The 14,610-nt window shown below is 33.1% G+C and overlaps 1 protein-coding gene across 1 annotated transcript; it reads right to left on the reverse strand.

Annotated features, from left to right (window-relative positions):
* Positions 1–4,513: 4,513 nt before the first annotated feature.
* On the reverse strand, positions 4,514–9,149 carry cryaba (crystallin, alpha B, a). The gene is given in 3 exon segments (NM_131157.1): positions 4,514–5,059; positions 7,661–7,783; positions 8,927–9,149. Coding segments are annotated over 3 exon segments (507 nt in total). The 5' UTR covers positions 9,119–9,149; the 3' UTR covers positions 4,514–4,867.
* Between the last annotated feature and the right edge of the window lie 5,461 nt (positions 9,150–14,610).

Consider the following 14,610-nt stretch of genomic DNA (forward strand, 5'->3'; position numbering starts at 1 on the left):
AGTAGCATATAGCTCCACTCGTAATATTGAAGAAACAGAGCCACGTCTCCAGAGTCCAACCGGAAAAAGTTGCTCCGTGTCAGAAGCCGATGAGCTGAAGCAGGATAGACGGCGACATCTAACGGTGGAGAAAACACACTGCGCATACGGACAGTATTACTTGATATACGTAAAAGGCCATGGTATGATAGTAAGGAAATAGAAGGGTCAGTCAGTCTGATACCTAGATGTTCTCCAGACAAGTGTAAACTTAAAAAAATTAAGAATGACATTAACACCGACTGTTCTTTATGCTAGTGAATCCTGAAACTTCTGTTCATTTATTTAGGAATTGCCCTCATTCAATGATAGTTTGATGTGATCTTCTTGATTTTATACAATATTATGTTCAATTCAATTCAATTCAGCTTCATTTGTATAGCGCTTTTACAATGTAGATTGTGTCAAAGCAGCTTCACATAAATGGTCATAGTAACTGGAACAGTGTAGTTCAGTTTTTAGTGTTTAAGTTCAGTTCAGTTCAGTTTAGCTCAGTTCAGTGTGATTTAAAATCATTACTGAGAGTTCAAACACTGAAGAGCAAATTCATCAATGCGTAGCTCTACCAATCCTGAACCATGCGAGCCAGTGGCGACAGCGGAGAGAGAAAAAAAAAACTTCGCCTGATGAGAGTGAAGAAAAAAAAACCTTGAGAGAACCAGACTCAGTTGGGCATGACCATTTTAATTTCTCCGCTGGCCAAAAGTCTTGTGCAGAGCTTCAGTCACCGCGGTGAAAGAATGTGAAGGCAGATTTTTAATTTAGTTTACATATAGGAATATTATCTTTGGTTTCCATGAATGTGATAAAGGAAAGTAATACTTATTTCACAAACCTTATTGTTTTGTAGGCCAAATTTCATATTCACAGTTTCATTCATTCATTCATTCATTCATTCATTCATTCATTCATTCATTCATTCATTCATTCATTCATTCATTCATTCATTCATTCATTCATTCATTCATTCATCTTTGGCTAAGTCCCTTTATTAGTCTGGGGTCCCCATAGCGAAATGAAACTCCCAACTTATCCAGCATTTGTTTTACACAGCGGATGGCCTTCCAGCTGCAACCCATCACTGGCAAACATCCATACACACTCATTCACATACATACACTACGGACAATTTTACCCAATTCACCATGTCTTTGGACTTGTGGGGGAAACCGGAGAACCTGGAAGAAACCAAAAAGAAATGTCAACTGACCCAGCCGAGGCTCAAACCAGCGAGTTTTGTAAGTGTTTTTTTCCCCCTAAATTTAAATGAAAATGTATTTTGAGTCTGTTGAGGGATCAACAAACTTAAAAGCAATACGAACAAGGACTTTGATGAAGGACTTGTCACTTGACTTGGTCTAAATCACTGAAAATGCCTGGATTGATGACAATTGTTGTTAATGTTTTTCAAGCTTTTAATAAAAAATAAATAAATAAAAAAGTAGAAGGGTCAGTCACATTTACTATTATAAGTAAATAAATTATTTATTCGTACACATACATGCATTTTTTTGCAAATATATTTAAAAAATCTATTTAAAACTAAATTCAAAACGCTTTTTAAGTGTGTCAATTTTGCATAGTTTTAGATTTTACAATAAAGTACAAACGTAACTTTAAGGCTTTGTCATTAATGATTTTAAATGTTGTGTTTAATTACAGGCTGTTCACATACTGGCATTAAATTAGTTCATGAAAATTCCTACATAAAGCTCCTTACACATTGTTTTTATCCCTATACAAAAATAAAGCTTATTGCTCATTACAAAATAACTTTATCTCCTCTGAATATAATTTGTTCCCAAAGACAACTGAACATTGGGGGAAAAGTAGAAAAAAAGTATTGCATACAGTTTATTGTGGTTTATATTGCAACTGCTCATGAATATTAATATCGTAATCTGAATATTTTGTCATTCACAAGAGGGTAACAAAGAAAAAGAAACAATCATATATTTTTAGATTGTTTTCAGTTTTGAAGTAGCAACTATTTACTTGTTGTAACACATATGTAAGATAAATATAATGAACAAATGACTGATTAAACTATGTCAATAACAGCACATCTGCCGTAAATGGTTCAAATTCATGTGTTGTTGTTTTTAATTAACCCCTTTTGACAATTTTTTTGACAATTTAGCACATATTTTTAGTCTTAGTGACTTGCAAATCATCGCTCATTTTTAAAAGGCTCTTAAATTACTGTAAATTAAACGCAACAACTTTAATTGAAAACTATATTAGCATCCACTTTAATGTGTAATCTGCATCACGCTTTGCATGCATCGTTTCAGATATCTGTAATTTAAAATGCTTAAGATTTTAAAAAGCAACATGGATTGTGATTAGTTTTCAATATTATAACTATTCGTCAGCTGTAAAAAAAAAAAAAAGCTCTGAACAGATACTATCGATATTGTTCTGCTCTGTCATAATCTTTATGATTGTGTGGACTACTCTATATACAGTGCTCAGCATAAAGGACTACACTCCCACCTTTGAAAATGAAAATTTGTATCCACACTGTTAAAAAAAACAACGTAATTTTATGGTTTATTTCCGGCAGCTGGGGTGCCGTAAAAAACCCAGTAAAATAACATCCGTTAAATTACAGAAATTTAATGTAAAATAACACACATTTTATTACAGAAATTTCCTTAAATTTAAATTTTTGGTAAATTTTAACCTCTGTTATTTTACAGTAAATTTCCAAAATTTAACAGCCGTTATTTTACTTCTTTTTTTTCGGCACCTGCAGCTGCTGGAAATAAACAGTAAAATTACGGATTTTTTTACAGTGCATGTCTCAGTGAATATAGCCATTTTTGGGGGGATTTAAACGAAACAGTTTAATAAACAGTAATATAAATAAAGGTTTGGTCACTGAACGTCTTTAGGATTAGAAAGATAATGCATTAATCAAGATACTTAAAAAAAAGACAAACTATGAAATTTCAACTGAATGTGATATGTTTTATGTTTCTCCTGATGTTTCATATTTATAACAATTTTATTTAATATTTTTAACCAACATATTGATTTGGGTGTACTAACAAGAGATCAGTGAGAGGTGTACTTATTTATATATAATAGTCATAGCAACGTCCATGGTGTAAATGTGTCTTTATTCTATTGATTTAGACTCAAACATTAAATTGAGAAATGATTCTGATTTTTATTCAGATCCAAATTAAAAAACACTGATAAGACCATATATTTATCTTAAAGCAGCGGATATGTTTGTGCATGCTATGATATTATCACATACAGTTGAAGTCAGAATTATTAGCCCCCTTTGATTTTTTTTTTCTTTTTTACATATTTCCAAATAATGTTTAACAGAGCAAGGAAATTTTCACAGTATGTCTGATAATATTTTTTTTCTTCTAGAGAAAGTCTTATTTGTTTTATTTCGGCTAAAAGAAAAGCAGCTTTTAATATTTTATGAACCATTTTAAGGTCAAAATTATTAGCCCCTTTAAGCTAAATTTTATTCAGACCACTGTTAAAAAATAACTTGCCCAATTACCCTAACCTGCCTATAACCTAATTAACCTAGTTAAGCCTTTAAATGTCACTTTAAGCTGTATAGAATTGTCTTGAAAAATATCTAGAAAAATATCATTAACTATCATCATGGCAAAAATAAAATAAATCAGTGATTAGAAATGAGTTATTAAAACTGTTTAGAAATGTGTTGAAAAAATCTTCTCGTCGTTAAACAAAAATTGAGGAAAAATAAACAGGGGGGCTAATAATTCTGACTTCATTGTGCAATAATCTGGGGTCAAGCTACTCAGTCAGTTGTTAAGCCTCTAATGTCACTTTACAAACAAACTTTAAAAAGCATTGGATAAGAAACCAATAAAATGGCACCATTGTCAAATTCTTAAAAAATATAACTTAAGTTTTAATGTTTTTTTAAAGTTCTCATTTAAAAAAAAATGTTACATGGTCTTGCACCTAAAGTAGTCTGTGAATTGATACATAAATTCAGCAGTGATGGAGCAAAGACAAGAGGGGCAGTAAAGGGGAATTGCAGAATCCACAGATGCTGTACCGCTGTGGGTCAGTCATCTTTTTCAGTAAAAGGTTCACATATGGAATGCCATGCCTGTTTATTTAAAGTTACAGTACAATCAGAACTCACAGTTTTTTTCTGTAAAGCTGAAAGAATGGTTGAAATCTTTACAGCAATGTGAGCATAAAGTATTATTCTTCCAGGTGGGTCAGGTTTTCATTTCTCTTTATGTAGATTGACTTACATTATGTTTGTGGCTCTGTAAATATTGTATATGTTTGCCGTATTGTGTTTTTTTTCTATTGTTTGTTTATTTTTAAATTTGTTTAATGTAAAGCCTAACCAGGGACGAGGGCTGCAAATTAGCTTTATGAACGCAACATCGGTTATCTTTGTATAACAATGTCAAGTGTATTATCCCTGTTAAATAAACAAGCAAAAAAAAAATATTTATTATTATTTTGATATGGGGATTTATTCAATTTAGATACAAATGCACAACATCTTATTCCAGTACAGCTTCCTCTCAAAGCCCAAGTTAAAATCATCATCCAAGTCAACCACATAATTACATACAACGTCCAACTGTAGGCCATAAATATAACAAACCAAACCCAACTTTCATAATAACCTGCATTTACTGACCTAAAGCACCAACCAACTGTCTGATGGTGTGTTGTTCACTTATGGACAGGTATATCTCTAATATGTTTGGTTCTGCTGCACTGCATTAAAGCTTGTGATATTGTGTTGTAATAGAGAAGTGTGGGGTTTGTTTGGAAATGAGAGGTGCAGCTCTGGACAGGTTCATTTCTGTGCTGGTGGTTTCTCTCCACAGATGATAGGGATGCTGCGTTCAAGGATGTCCAGCTGATGGCGAAGTGTGTTGATGGTCAACACGCCGTCAGAGGACAGAGAAGAGGTGATGGCCCCTGGATCTACACCAGCAGGGATCTTGTACTTCCTGAAAAACTCCCTCGCCACTATGCCGTGATCATCCTGAAACAGAGACAGATGCAGATTCTTCAGGCTGAGGTATAAGTCAATCATTAATTATTTAAAATTAACTCATTTTTATTTCTTAAAGAGGAACTGTTATGCACAAATAACTTTCATAGAGGGTTTAAATGTAGTTGTGCAGCAGCAATGTGTAAATTTAGCCAGCCTCTATTGGTAAGAAATAATTAATTCAAATTTTTTATAATCACAATAGATAAAAGCAGTGTGCAGAAATGCTTCGATTGACATTCTCTCTTTGTACATGTCATCAGAGTGGGAAAGCTCCATCTATTAGTGATAATCTCTCTCTCATTAGCATAAACAGCCCTGAGTGAGAAGCAGTCGTCCACCATTAGAGTTTTTATTTATTTATTTATTTATTAATTAATTAATTTATTTATTTGTATTTAACATTATCAATTTACAAACTCAAACAGGAAACAAATACAGCATATAACAATATATACACACTTCCAAATTATATTTACATTATACATTGAATACACACAATTAAATGCTTAACATTAAAAAGAAAGAAAAAAACTTTTAGGGGGGTAAAACAAAACAAAGCAATAAATAAATAAATAAATAAAATTCTATTATAGAATTTTATCACCGTACCTGCTAAAGATAAGTTCAGCAACTAAGAGGATTATAATTGCGGAGTTTTAGGATACACAAATGAACACTGTAGTCTCCATTGACTGCCTTCTTCTGAGCCACTTCTTTTCACATTTTCAGTTTTTCACAGAGATAACGTTAGTTCTGTTTTAAATCTGTCACTATGCTCACTCACAGGTAGAGCTGTGCGGATTGGGGGAAATATCTAATTGCGATTTTTTTGAAAGATATTACGATTTCCATTTGAATTACGATTTAATTTGTAGTCAAGCTTCAGCTCAAAAGTCTGTATATATCGTAGCTTCTTACTGCAGTGAGTGAAAAAAAATTAACTGAAAAGGAAATAACTTACTGTTTAGAAATAGTATTTTTAAATATTCAAAAATGAAATACTCATTTTTAATTAGAGCAAACAGTAAACACAAATAAAATGACCTTACCTTTCTGTAAACAAGTTGAACGCAAATTAGGGAGATAGTTTTACTCATTACACCAGGGGTCACCAAACTTGTTCCTGCAGGGCCGGTGTTCTGCAGATTTTTGCTCCAACCCTAATCAAACACACCTGAACAAGCTAATCAAGGTCTTACTAGGTATACTTGAAACATCCAGGCAGGTGTGTTGAGGCAAGTTGGAGCTAAACCCTGCAGGGACACCGGCCCTCCAGGACCGAGATTGGTGACCCCTGCATTACACGAAAAAAATATATATAATTAAAAAAATACAGAACACTCAGTACAATAACATGGCTGAAACAACTCTGAAACTGTACTTTGCTGTTGCTTGCTACTAGATTGAGTGTCACTGGGAATACTGTCACTTGACTTTTTAGCAAGACACTCTTCATATAGCTGCCTGTGGTGCTTTTTTAGGTGCTGGTTGTTTTATTTCATCGTGCTGTGGCAACAATTCTTACAAATGACCTGTTTTTGTTCGGTGAATGACTTTGAAACCAAAATATTGCCATATTACCAATGTCCTGTATTTTTTTTTATTAATTCATATATTAATGCTTCTGAAGTGGCAGACGCCGTCATCCCACTTGTCAGCACTTTCCTTCTTTTGTTTTTTATTGTGGGCTTTCCGCATAGATCGGTTGCATAATTCTGATTGGGCAGAACGAAAGTGTGCTCACCCAATTGGCTAGTAAGTTTATCACACACAGACAGCAGTCACACATTGGCTCTGGGCAAGGGATTTAAATAACACATATATATTTCATATCACAGCCTCTTGCGATTAGCTAATCGCAACATTTCAAAACGCAATTGCAATTCGATTGGGGCTCACAGGCGTTTGTAGCCCCAACCTTTTTCAAAAGGCGTATTCTCTAATTTTTAATTTAAAGCAGCCTTCACCAAAACTGCACAATTTGGATCAAGGCCTACACTGTAAAAAAATATATGATCAATTAGTCATGACAACATATGTTTTTAGGTCATTGTAACTTATTAAACTAAGTTAATCATGTTCTAACATACTTTTATAAGCTACACAAGCTGTTTCGGGTAAGTTTAAAATAATATAAGTCCAATAGACTCATAAGTTTAATTTGATTTAGCTTAAAAATTTAGGGCAACCAGGATTTTTTACTGTGTAAAAGGGGCAGTTTCAGAGAGAGTTATAAAACATTATTTGTGAGGTATTTTATGTTGAAACTTCACATACACACTGTAGTGACATCAGAGACTTATTTTTTATTTGTGAAAAAAGGCAGAATAAGTCCCCTTTAAAGAAAAAAAAATGTTGTGTGGTGCATGATTTTGCCCATTGAATTGACTGGATTATTGAGTTGTGCTATTGGTTTGTTGGTTTGCTATTGGTGGATCTCATGTGATTGACAGGTTATGCCAGTAAACTCCTCATAAGATACGACCCATAATTGAATATATGGTTTAAACCTTGCTTCTTACGACATTGTTCCAATATAACGTTATTCATGAATGCAAAATAAAGGTGTTTTTAAAAGTTTGCCGTTACCTGCCGTTCATCATGTTTTCCATGAATCTCAATAAAATCCTCATTGACCTTGACAGTCAGTTCATCTGGAGAGAAGTGCTTCACATCCAGGTTGATTACAAAGCGATCTCTATCCTGTCTCATCTGTGTGTGAGAAGTTATGTCAAACTGAATGGTGAAAGAAGTCACAGAAACACAGTTTCTAATACTAATTATGATGAATGAACTCAATTTATTAGCAATAATGAACGCACACAAATTAATAATGAGTTACAGCATTCATAAAAACTGTTTAAAAGTAAGGAGTCAGAATTTTTTTTCTTTTATTTGGAAGAAATAATTGAACTGATCAAATAGTATATTATAATAAATGTTCACTAAGCACAAAATCATTATATTAGAATGATTTCTGAAAGATTATGTGACTGACAAACCAAGTAATAATGCTGAAAAATAGCTTTAAAACCATGAGAATGTATTACATTTTTAAATATTCAGATAACATAAAATACTTAATATTCATATTTATAATTAATCTATAACAAAATTACTTTTTTATTTGACAAATGACTCCCAACGTGTGAATTCCAGCGTAGGTTTACGAGTAAATGCATAAAAATATTTAATTAAATATATCAACTGTATTATTAAGCACCATGAATTAACAGTGATATTTTTAAAATAATCTACAGTTGTAGTCAGAATTATTAGCCCCACTGAATTATTAACCCCCCTGTTTATTTTTTTCTCAATTTCTGTTTAACAGAGAAAAGTTTTTTTTTTAACACATTTCTAAACATAACATTTCTAATAACTGATTTATTTTATCTTTGCCATGATGAAAGTAAATAATATTTGATTAGATATTTTCAAGACACTTCTATACAGTTTGAAGTGTCATTTAAAGGCTTAACTAGGTTAATTAGGTTAACTAGGCAGGTTAGGGTAATTATGCAAGTTTTTTTATGATGATGGTTTGTTCTCTAGACTATTGAAAAATTATAGCTTAAAGGGGCTAATAATTTTGACCTTAAAATGTTTTAAAATTAAAATTAAAATATGATTTTCTTCTAGCCAAAATAAAACAAATAAGTTTTTCTCCAGAAGAAAAAAATATTATCAGACATACTGTGAAAATGTCCTTGCATCATTTGATAAATATTTAAAAAAGAAAAAAAAATAATATAATTCAATAATTCTGACTTTCTAACTGATTTTTTTTACATAAATAATAATAATAATAGTGATAATAATGATAATAATAATAATGAATTTGAAAGTGTTTACCTCCGACATGCCACTGTCCCACCAGCTTGGAAAGCGCCACAAATAAGGACGATAGTAAAACATGGTGTAGAAAGGTGAAAAAGGGTCACTGTCAGATAGATGCTCTCCAAAATACTGATCAAAAATTCGATAAGGGAAGAAGCCTGGGAACAAGGGTCGGCGATACCAGGGATGCTGGATAGAAATTTCCATTGTACCTTAGTTTGGAGCTGACAGCGGATCTGCTGCAGGTTCTGCAGGGGCCCTGTATTTATGCCCCATCCCAAAAACCTCGTGTCAGCCGCTGATCTATCTCCAGTTATGAGGTAAAGTGTTTTTTGCTGCCCTCTTCCCCTCTGGCTCATTCAAACAAAAACCTATTGAATCACCCTTCACTCTCTTTTAGATCATAGAGTCTCAAATGCTGGGCTCTGAATAGTTTTAATGCCCCTCTGCTCACAAGCCTGGAAAAATATTTGCCTGGCTAAGTTAGAATGGTTCTGAGTGAAGCCGCCATGTAAACTGGACTCATCCCAGCAAACTCTTGTGCCAGGAGGGATTCTGCACCCCATGCCCTGGGCGGGATGCGGACAGATATTATCTGCCCCATCCTGACTGCTATCACAGAAGAACTCAGGCAGAAAGATAATATTATGCCCTAAAATGGCCGGGACTGCAGGAATCAGCAAGACTGATGATCTGCTGTAAATCTGACATGATTAATGAGCCCAAGAGGACTCCTGCTGTCCCGTCTTAGGAAGATAGGCAGATGGGTCCCACTTTATATTAGGTGGCCTTTACGTACGCTGAACTTAAACATTTGTTACATTGTAATTATTGAGTAAACACATGTACTTATGATTGATTAAATACATTCATGCAACTACCTCTGTAATTCATTGATGTAACTACATGGTTGACCATCCCTTACACCTTTACCCACCCTTAAACTTACTCAAACCACCAAACCTGTCCCTAACCGTACCCGTATCCCACCTCAAGAGCATCAGAAGTGTTCGGCAATACATTATGAACACAGTAAGTACATTAAATTTATTTTTTTGATGCAAGTACATACTAGTTCAGGCCACCTAATGTAAAGTGTTGAAATGGGGATGGAAACACAATTTCAGGTGTTTGGTCTGTCTTGTCCATCCATCAATCCAGTAGCCATCTTTTTTTTATTAAAGTCATCATTTACTAACCAATCACTTGTTCAAAACCTAAGCACAAAAAAAAATATTTAGAAAAAATGTTATCACATCCATTGCTTTATGAAAAAAGGTCCACACTATTGAGTGTGTAACAAGAATATGCACGTTCTGTGACAAACCATTGTGCTGCTTAGTTACATGCACTGTCAATAATCTCCACACATCAACCACATTTCTTTCATATTTAATCTCCTACCGAACTGAAGAAGGATCAGCAGGTTGATCTGCCATTTATGTGTGTTTCATGCAGAGAAATCTCTTCAGATGCTTTTCGGAATTACACATTCAGAAGTTAACGGCCAAACACACTTTTATAAAAGTTCACGTTGTTGCTGCACATTAACCTCACAAACTCTTTTTTTTATTGTGTTTTAACAATACAAACATATTAATCATAACAATGAATGACATCAAGTACAATAATAAACAAGTAAAATTAATAATAATAAAAAAATAATAAAATAAGATAATAAAAAACAGAGTACAGAGGCAAATTATCAAATTAAATAATATTTACAAAGTCCTTTTAAAATTTCACAATTTTAACACTTTTTCCCAGAGATGGATTGCGGCTGGAAGGGCATCCGCTGCGTAAAAATGAGCTGGATAAGTTGGCAGTTCATTCCACTGTGGCGACCCCAGATTAATAAAGGGACTAAGCCGACAAGAAAATGAATGAATGAATGAATGAAATTTAACACTTTTTTTTTGCTGTAAACATTTTGTGAAGTAGCAATTAAACAATTTAAAGCAAAGTCACAAAACAATTCTGCAACCTAGGTAATGATGAAGAAAATTTACATTTGTGAATATAATATTTATTCAATAAAATACATAAATTGCCTATAAATTATATGTTATGTTTGTCATGGGAAAAGTAACAAATTATATCACACATGGAAAAAGATAATGTTAAACTTAGATTTAGATAAAAAATAGACGGATAAATCAGACCACAACACATTAACATGTGGGCATTTGACAAAATGATGATCAATCGATTCGATGCTTGAGTTACAGAAGACACAATTTGAGATAACCGAATTTAGATGCAATCTCATTTGTGGAGTAGATATTGTGTAACATTTTCAAATGTAATTCTTTAAGTTTGTTGGGAACACAAAATTTGTAAGGGAAGAGCCAAGTTTTTTGTTAATAAATATATATATTTAAATATTTTCCAGTAGGTTAGATAAGAAATATTTTCCAGTATGTTAGATATAAATTATTGGTCATTCAAACAATTCATTTCCAAAGGATTTATGGTAGGTCTTGCGTGTCTGACATGTTTGTAGTTTTTTAACTCTTTTTACTATTACTATTTACTATTTACTTTACTACTTTACTGTTTTTACTACTACTACTAGGACAGTAGTAAAATTTGGATGCAGCAGTTGAATTTCATAGTCTTTTTGGAAGTCGATGGGTCGAGCCAGCATTTTCCAAAATACCTCCTTTTGTGTTCAACAGAAGAAAGAAACTCATAAAGGCTTAAAATCACATGAGGGGAAAAAAATTATGAGGTAATTTTCATTTTTGGTTGAAATACCCCTTTATGTAAACAATGCTACAACAGGTTTGACCCTCTTTTGCCTTAAATAGTTTTAATTATTTGCGCAGCATATTCAACAAGTTGCTATAAACATCCCACAGGGTTGTTAGTCCATATCAGCTTGATGTCACTTGGTTGCTGCAGATTTGTTAGCTGTAAATATGTCTGAACTGTAGCCTCAGTTTGTTGTTGTTTTCAGACAGGAGTGTCATTAGTGTGCTCTTCTTCCTATTATTATTGCTTTAGCTCAGTTTTAATGTGTTGTGTGATCATAGATGCTTCAGACCTCTATATAAGTTATTTTGTTTTTTGAGTTACTATTGCCTTTGTATCAGTTTGAACCAGACATCCCAAGCCAGAATACTGGCATCAACAAGGCATTTTCTTCAACATAAAAGCCACTCACTAGATATTTTCTTTTCTTTCTTTTCTTTCTTTCTTTTTTTTCTCTGTAAATCCTAAAGCTGAAAAGCTGAGTTTCTGAAATGGCAAGCCCAAAAATGAGTTCCAAACTACCCAAATTCTGCTGGTACTTTTGAAACACAACTGTGGCTTAACTTATTTGAATAATAAGTATCTTGTAGTTTTCCCGAGCTACATTTTCATGCATAGTAGCTTTCCAAACGCTGCCTTGAGTCTCTGAGTAATCTCTTCCAGCAAATAGGGATTTTTAATTCCACTCCAAATCCACTGCCAATATGATCACCCTGCTTTACAGGAATTGGGAATGCAGCCATTCAGGGATAAATGGGTTGTTCATGCATAACATGTCCATGGATTTTTGAAATGGACAGCATTATTTTAAGTTGAAATGTACATGTACATTACATTTAATAATTAAGCAGACACTTTTATGCAAATCAACTTTGATTATTATATCAGCTATAATGTGTAATGTAAAATGTATAACTGCATTATTTCATGAGAACCATTTTTTTGCCTTCACTACTTTACCTTCAGGTTTTGTGTGGCAAGTTCATTTGTAATTTTAAAAGTACAAATGTCATCCCCACATTAATATTAGCATAAAAGAATGTACAAAATGCAAATAAATTTGAGTACATCTATGTATCACTTGGCCATGCAAATTTGTCAAACGCTTTCAGAAATATAAATTCAGAATTGTAAGGTTAAAAGTTAAGATTAAGAGATGAAAGTGCATTTTATCCTTTTTATTTTTATTTTGCTTACAGGACAGCCACTGCACTGCACCCTCCTACCTATACCCGTCCCTAAAGGTCTACAGTCACTCCAGAAGCTTTTGGTCTGGGAGTGAGCATTGCCTTGTGGTACTATTGCAGAGAGGCTTTAAGTCATTTTTCAAAACCTTTTCATTTAATGTTCCATGCTGATGGAATGATCTTTTCGGACTGCAGATTCTGTGGTATCCTTCAAATGACAACCAAAAACCCATTTCTAGTTGAGAGCACCTTAAACCCCGTGAATAAGCGTTTGCTAAAAGACTAAATTTAAAAGTAAATATATAATTTCACTGATCAATTAGGGGAAAAGGTATCAAAGGCACTAAGAAAGAAAGAAAGAAAGAAAGAAAGAAAGAAAGAAAGAAAGAAAGAAAGAAAGAAAGAAAGAAAGAAAGAAAGAAAGAAAGAAAGAAAGAAAGAAAGAAAGAATCACAAAAGAAAAAAACAATCTAGAAAGAAAAAAATCAAGAAAGAAAGAAGAAAGAAAGAATCAAAAAAGAAAAAGAAAGAAAGAAACAATCTAGAAAAAAAACAAGAAAGAGTTAAAGAAGAAAGAAAGAAAGAAAGAAAGAAAGAAAGAAAGAAAGAAAGAAAGAAAGAAAGAAAAAGAAAGAAAAGAAAAAATTAAGAAAGAATAAAAGAAAGAATCAAGGAAGAAAGAAAAAAATCGAGAAAGAAAGAAGGAAAGAATAAAGAAAGAAAGAATCAAAAAAGAAAAAGAAAGAAAGAAACAATCTAAAAAAAAAACAAAGAAAGAGTTAAAGAAGAAAGAAAAAAGGAAAGAAAGAAAAAAAGAATCAAAAAGAAAAAGAAAAAAAAGAAAAAATCAAGAAAGAAAAACAAAAGAAAGAATGAAAGAAAGAATCAAGGAAGAAAGAAAAAATCGAGAAAGAAGGAAAGAATAAAGAAAGAAAGAAGGAAAGAAAGAAAGAAAGACAGAAAGAAAGAAAGAAAGAAAGAAAGAAAGAATCAAAAAAGAAAAAGAAAGAAAGAAACAATCTAGAAAGAAAAAATCAAGAAAGAAAGAAAGAATGAAAGAAAGAAAGAAAGAAAGAATCAAAAAGAAAAAGAAAGAAAAAGAAAGAAAATAATAAATCAAGAAAGAAAAAGAAAGAAAGAATGAAAGAAAGAATCAAGGAAGAAAGAAAAAAGTCGAGAAAGGAAGAAGGAAAGAAAGAAAGAAAGAAAGAAAGAAAGAAAGAAAGAAGGCATTGCAAATTGATGGCCATCAAAGTAATTTCCTTTTCAGAATGTCACATAAACAAAATAAGTTCATCCTCATCACAGTGTTTTGAAACAGTATGTCTTGTTCACAGCTGACGTGGTCATTTTCAGCATCTTCTTTCTTTTTCTCTTTCGCATGCACACATAGTCCACTCCCTCATTTTGATATGATACAACTGTATAAATTATAATTCACACTGTCAAGTACTGATCATAACCTACATGTTTTTGGTTTTAAATTGCCGGTTATTTAAAGTGTGTCACCCTTACACACACATACACACACACACACACACACACACACACACATCAACGTGGTTTTGAGGAGACGCCCATTTTTTTCCTCCTGCCCACATGCAACCTTCCACCCCCCTCCATCCTGGAGCCCACCACTGTGTGTGAAAGGGAGGGCTGAAGATGGAGGAGGGGAGGGTAAACAGAGCCGGGCTGAACCACGTCTGACTCCTGAAAGAGGGAATAAGGGAGGGGGAAGACGAGAAGCGAAGAGAAACA

The sequence above is a fragment of the Danio rerio genome, chromosome 15 (genome assembly GCF_049306965.1).
Source record: "Danio rerio strain Tuebingen ecotype United States chromosome 15, GRCz12tu, whole genome shotgun sequence".
NCBI lineage: Eukaryota > Metazoa > Chordata > Actinopteri > Cypriniformes > Danionidae > Danio > Danio rerio.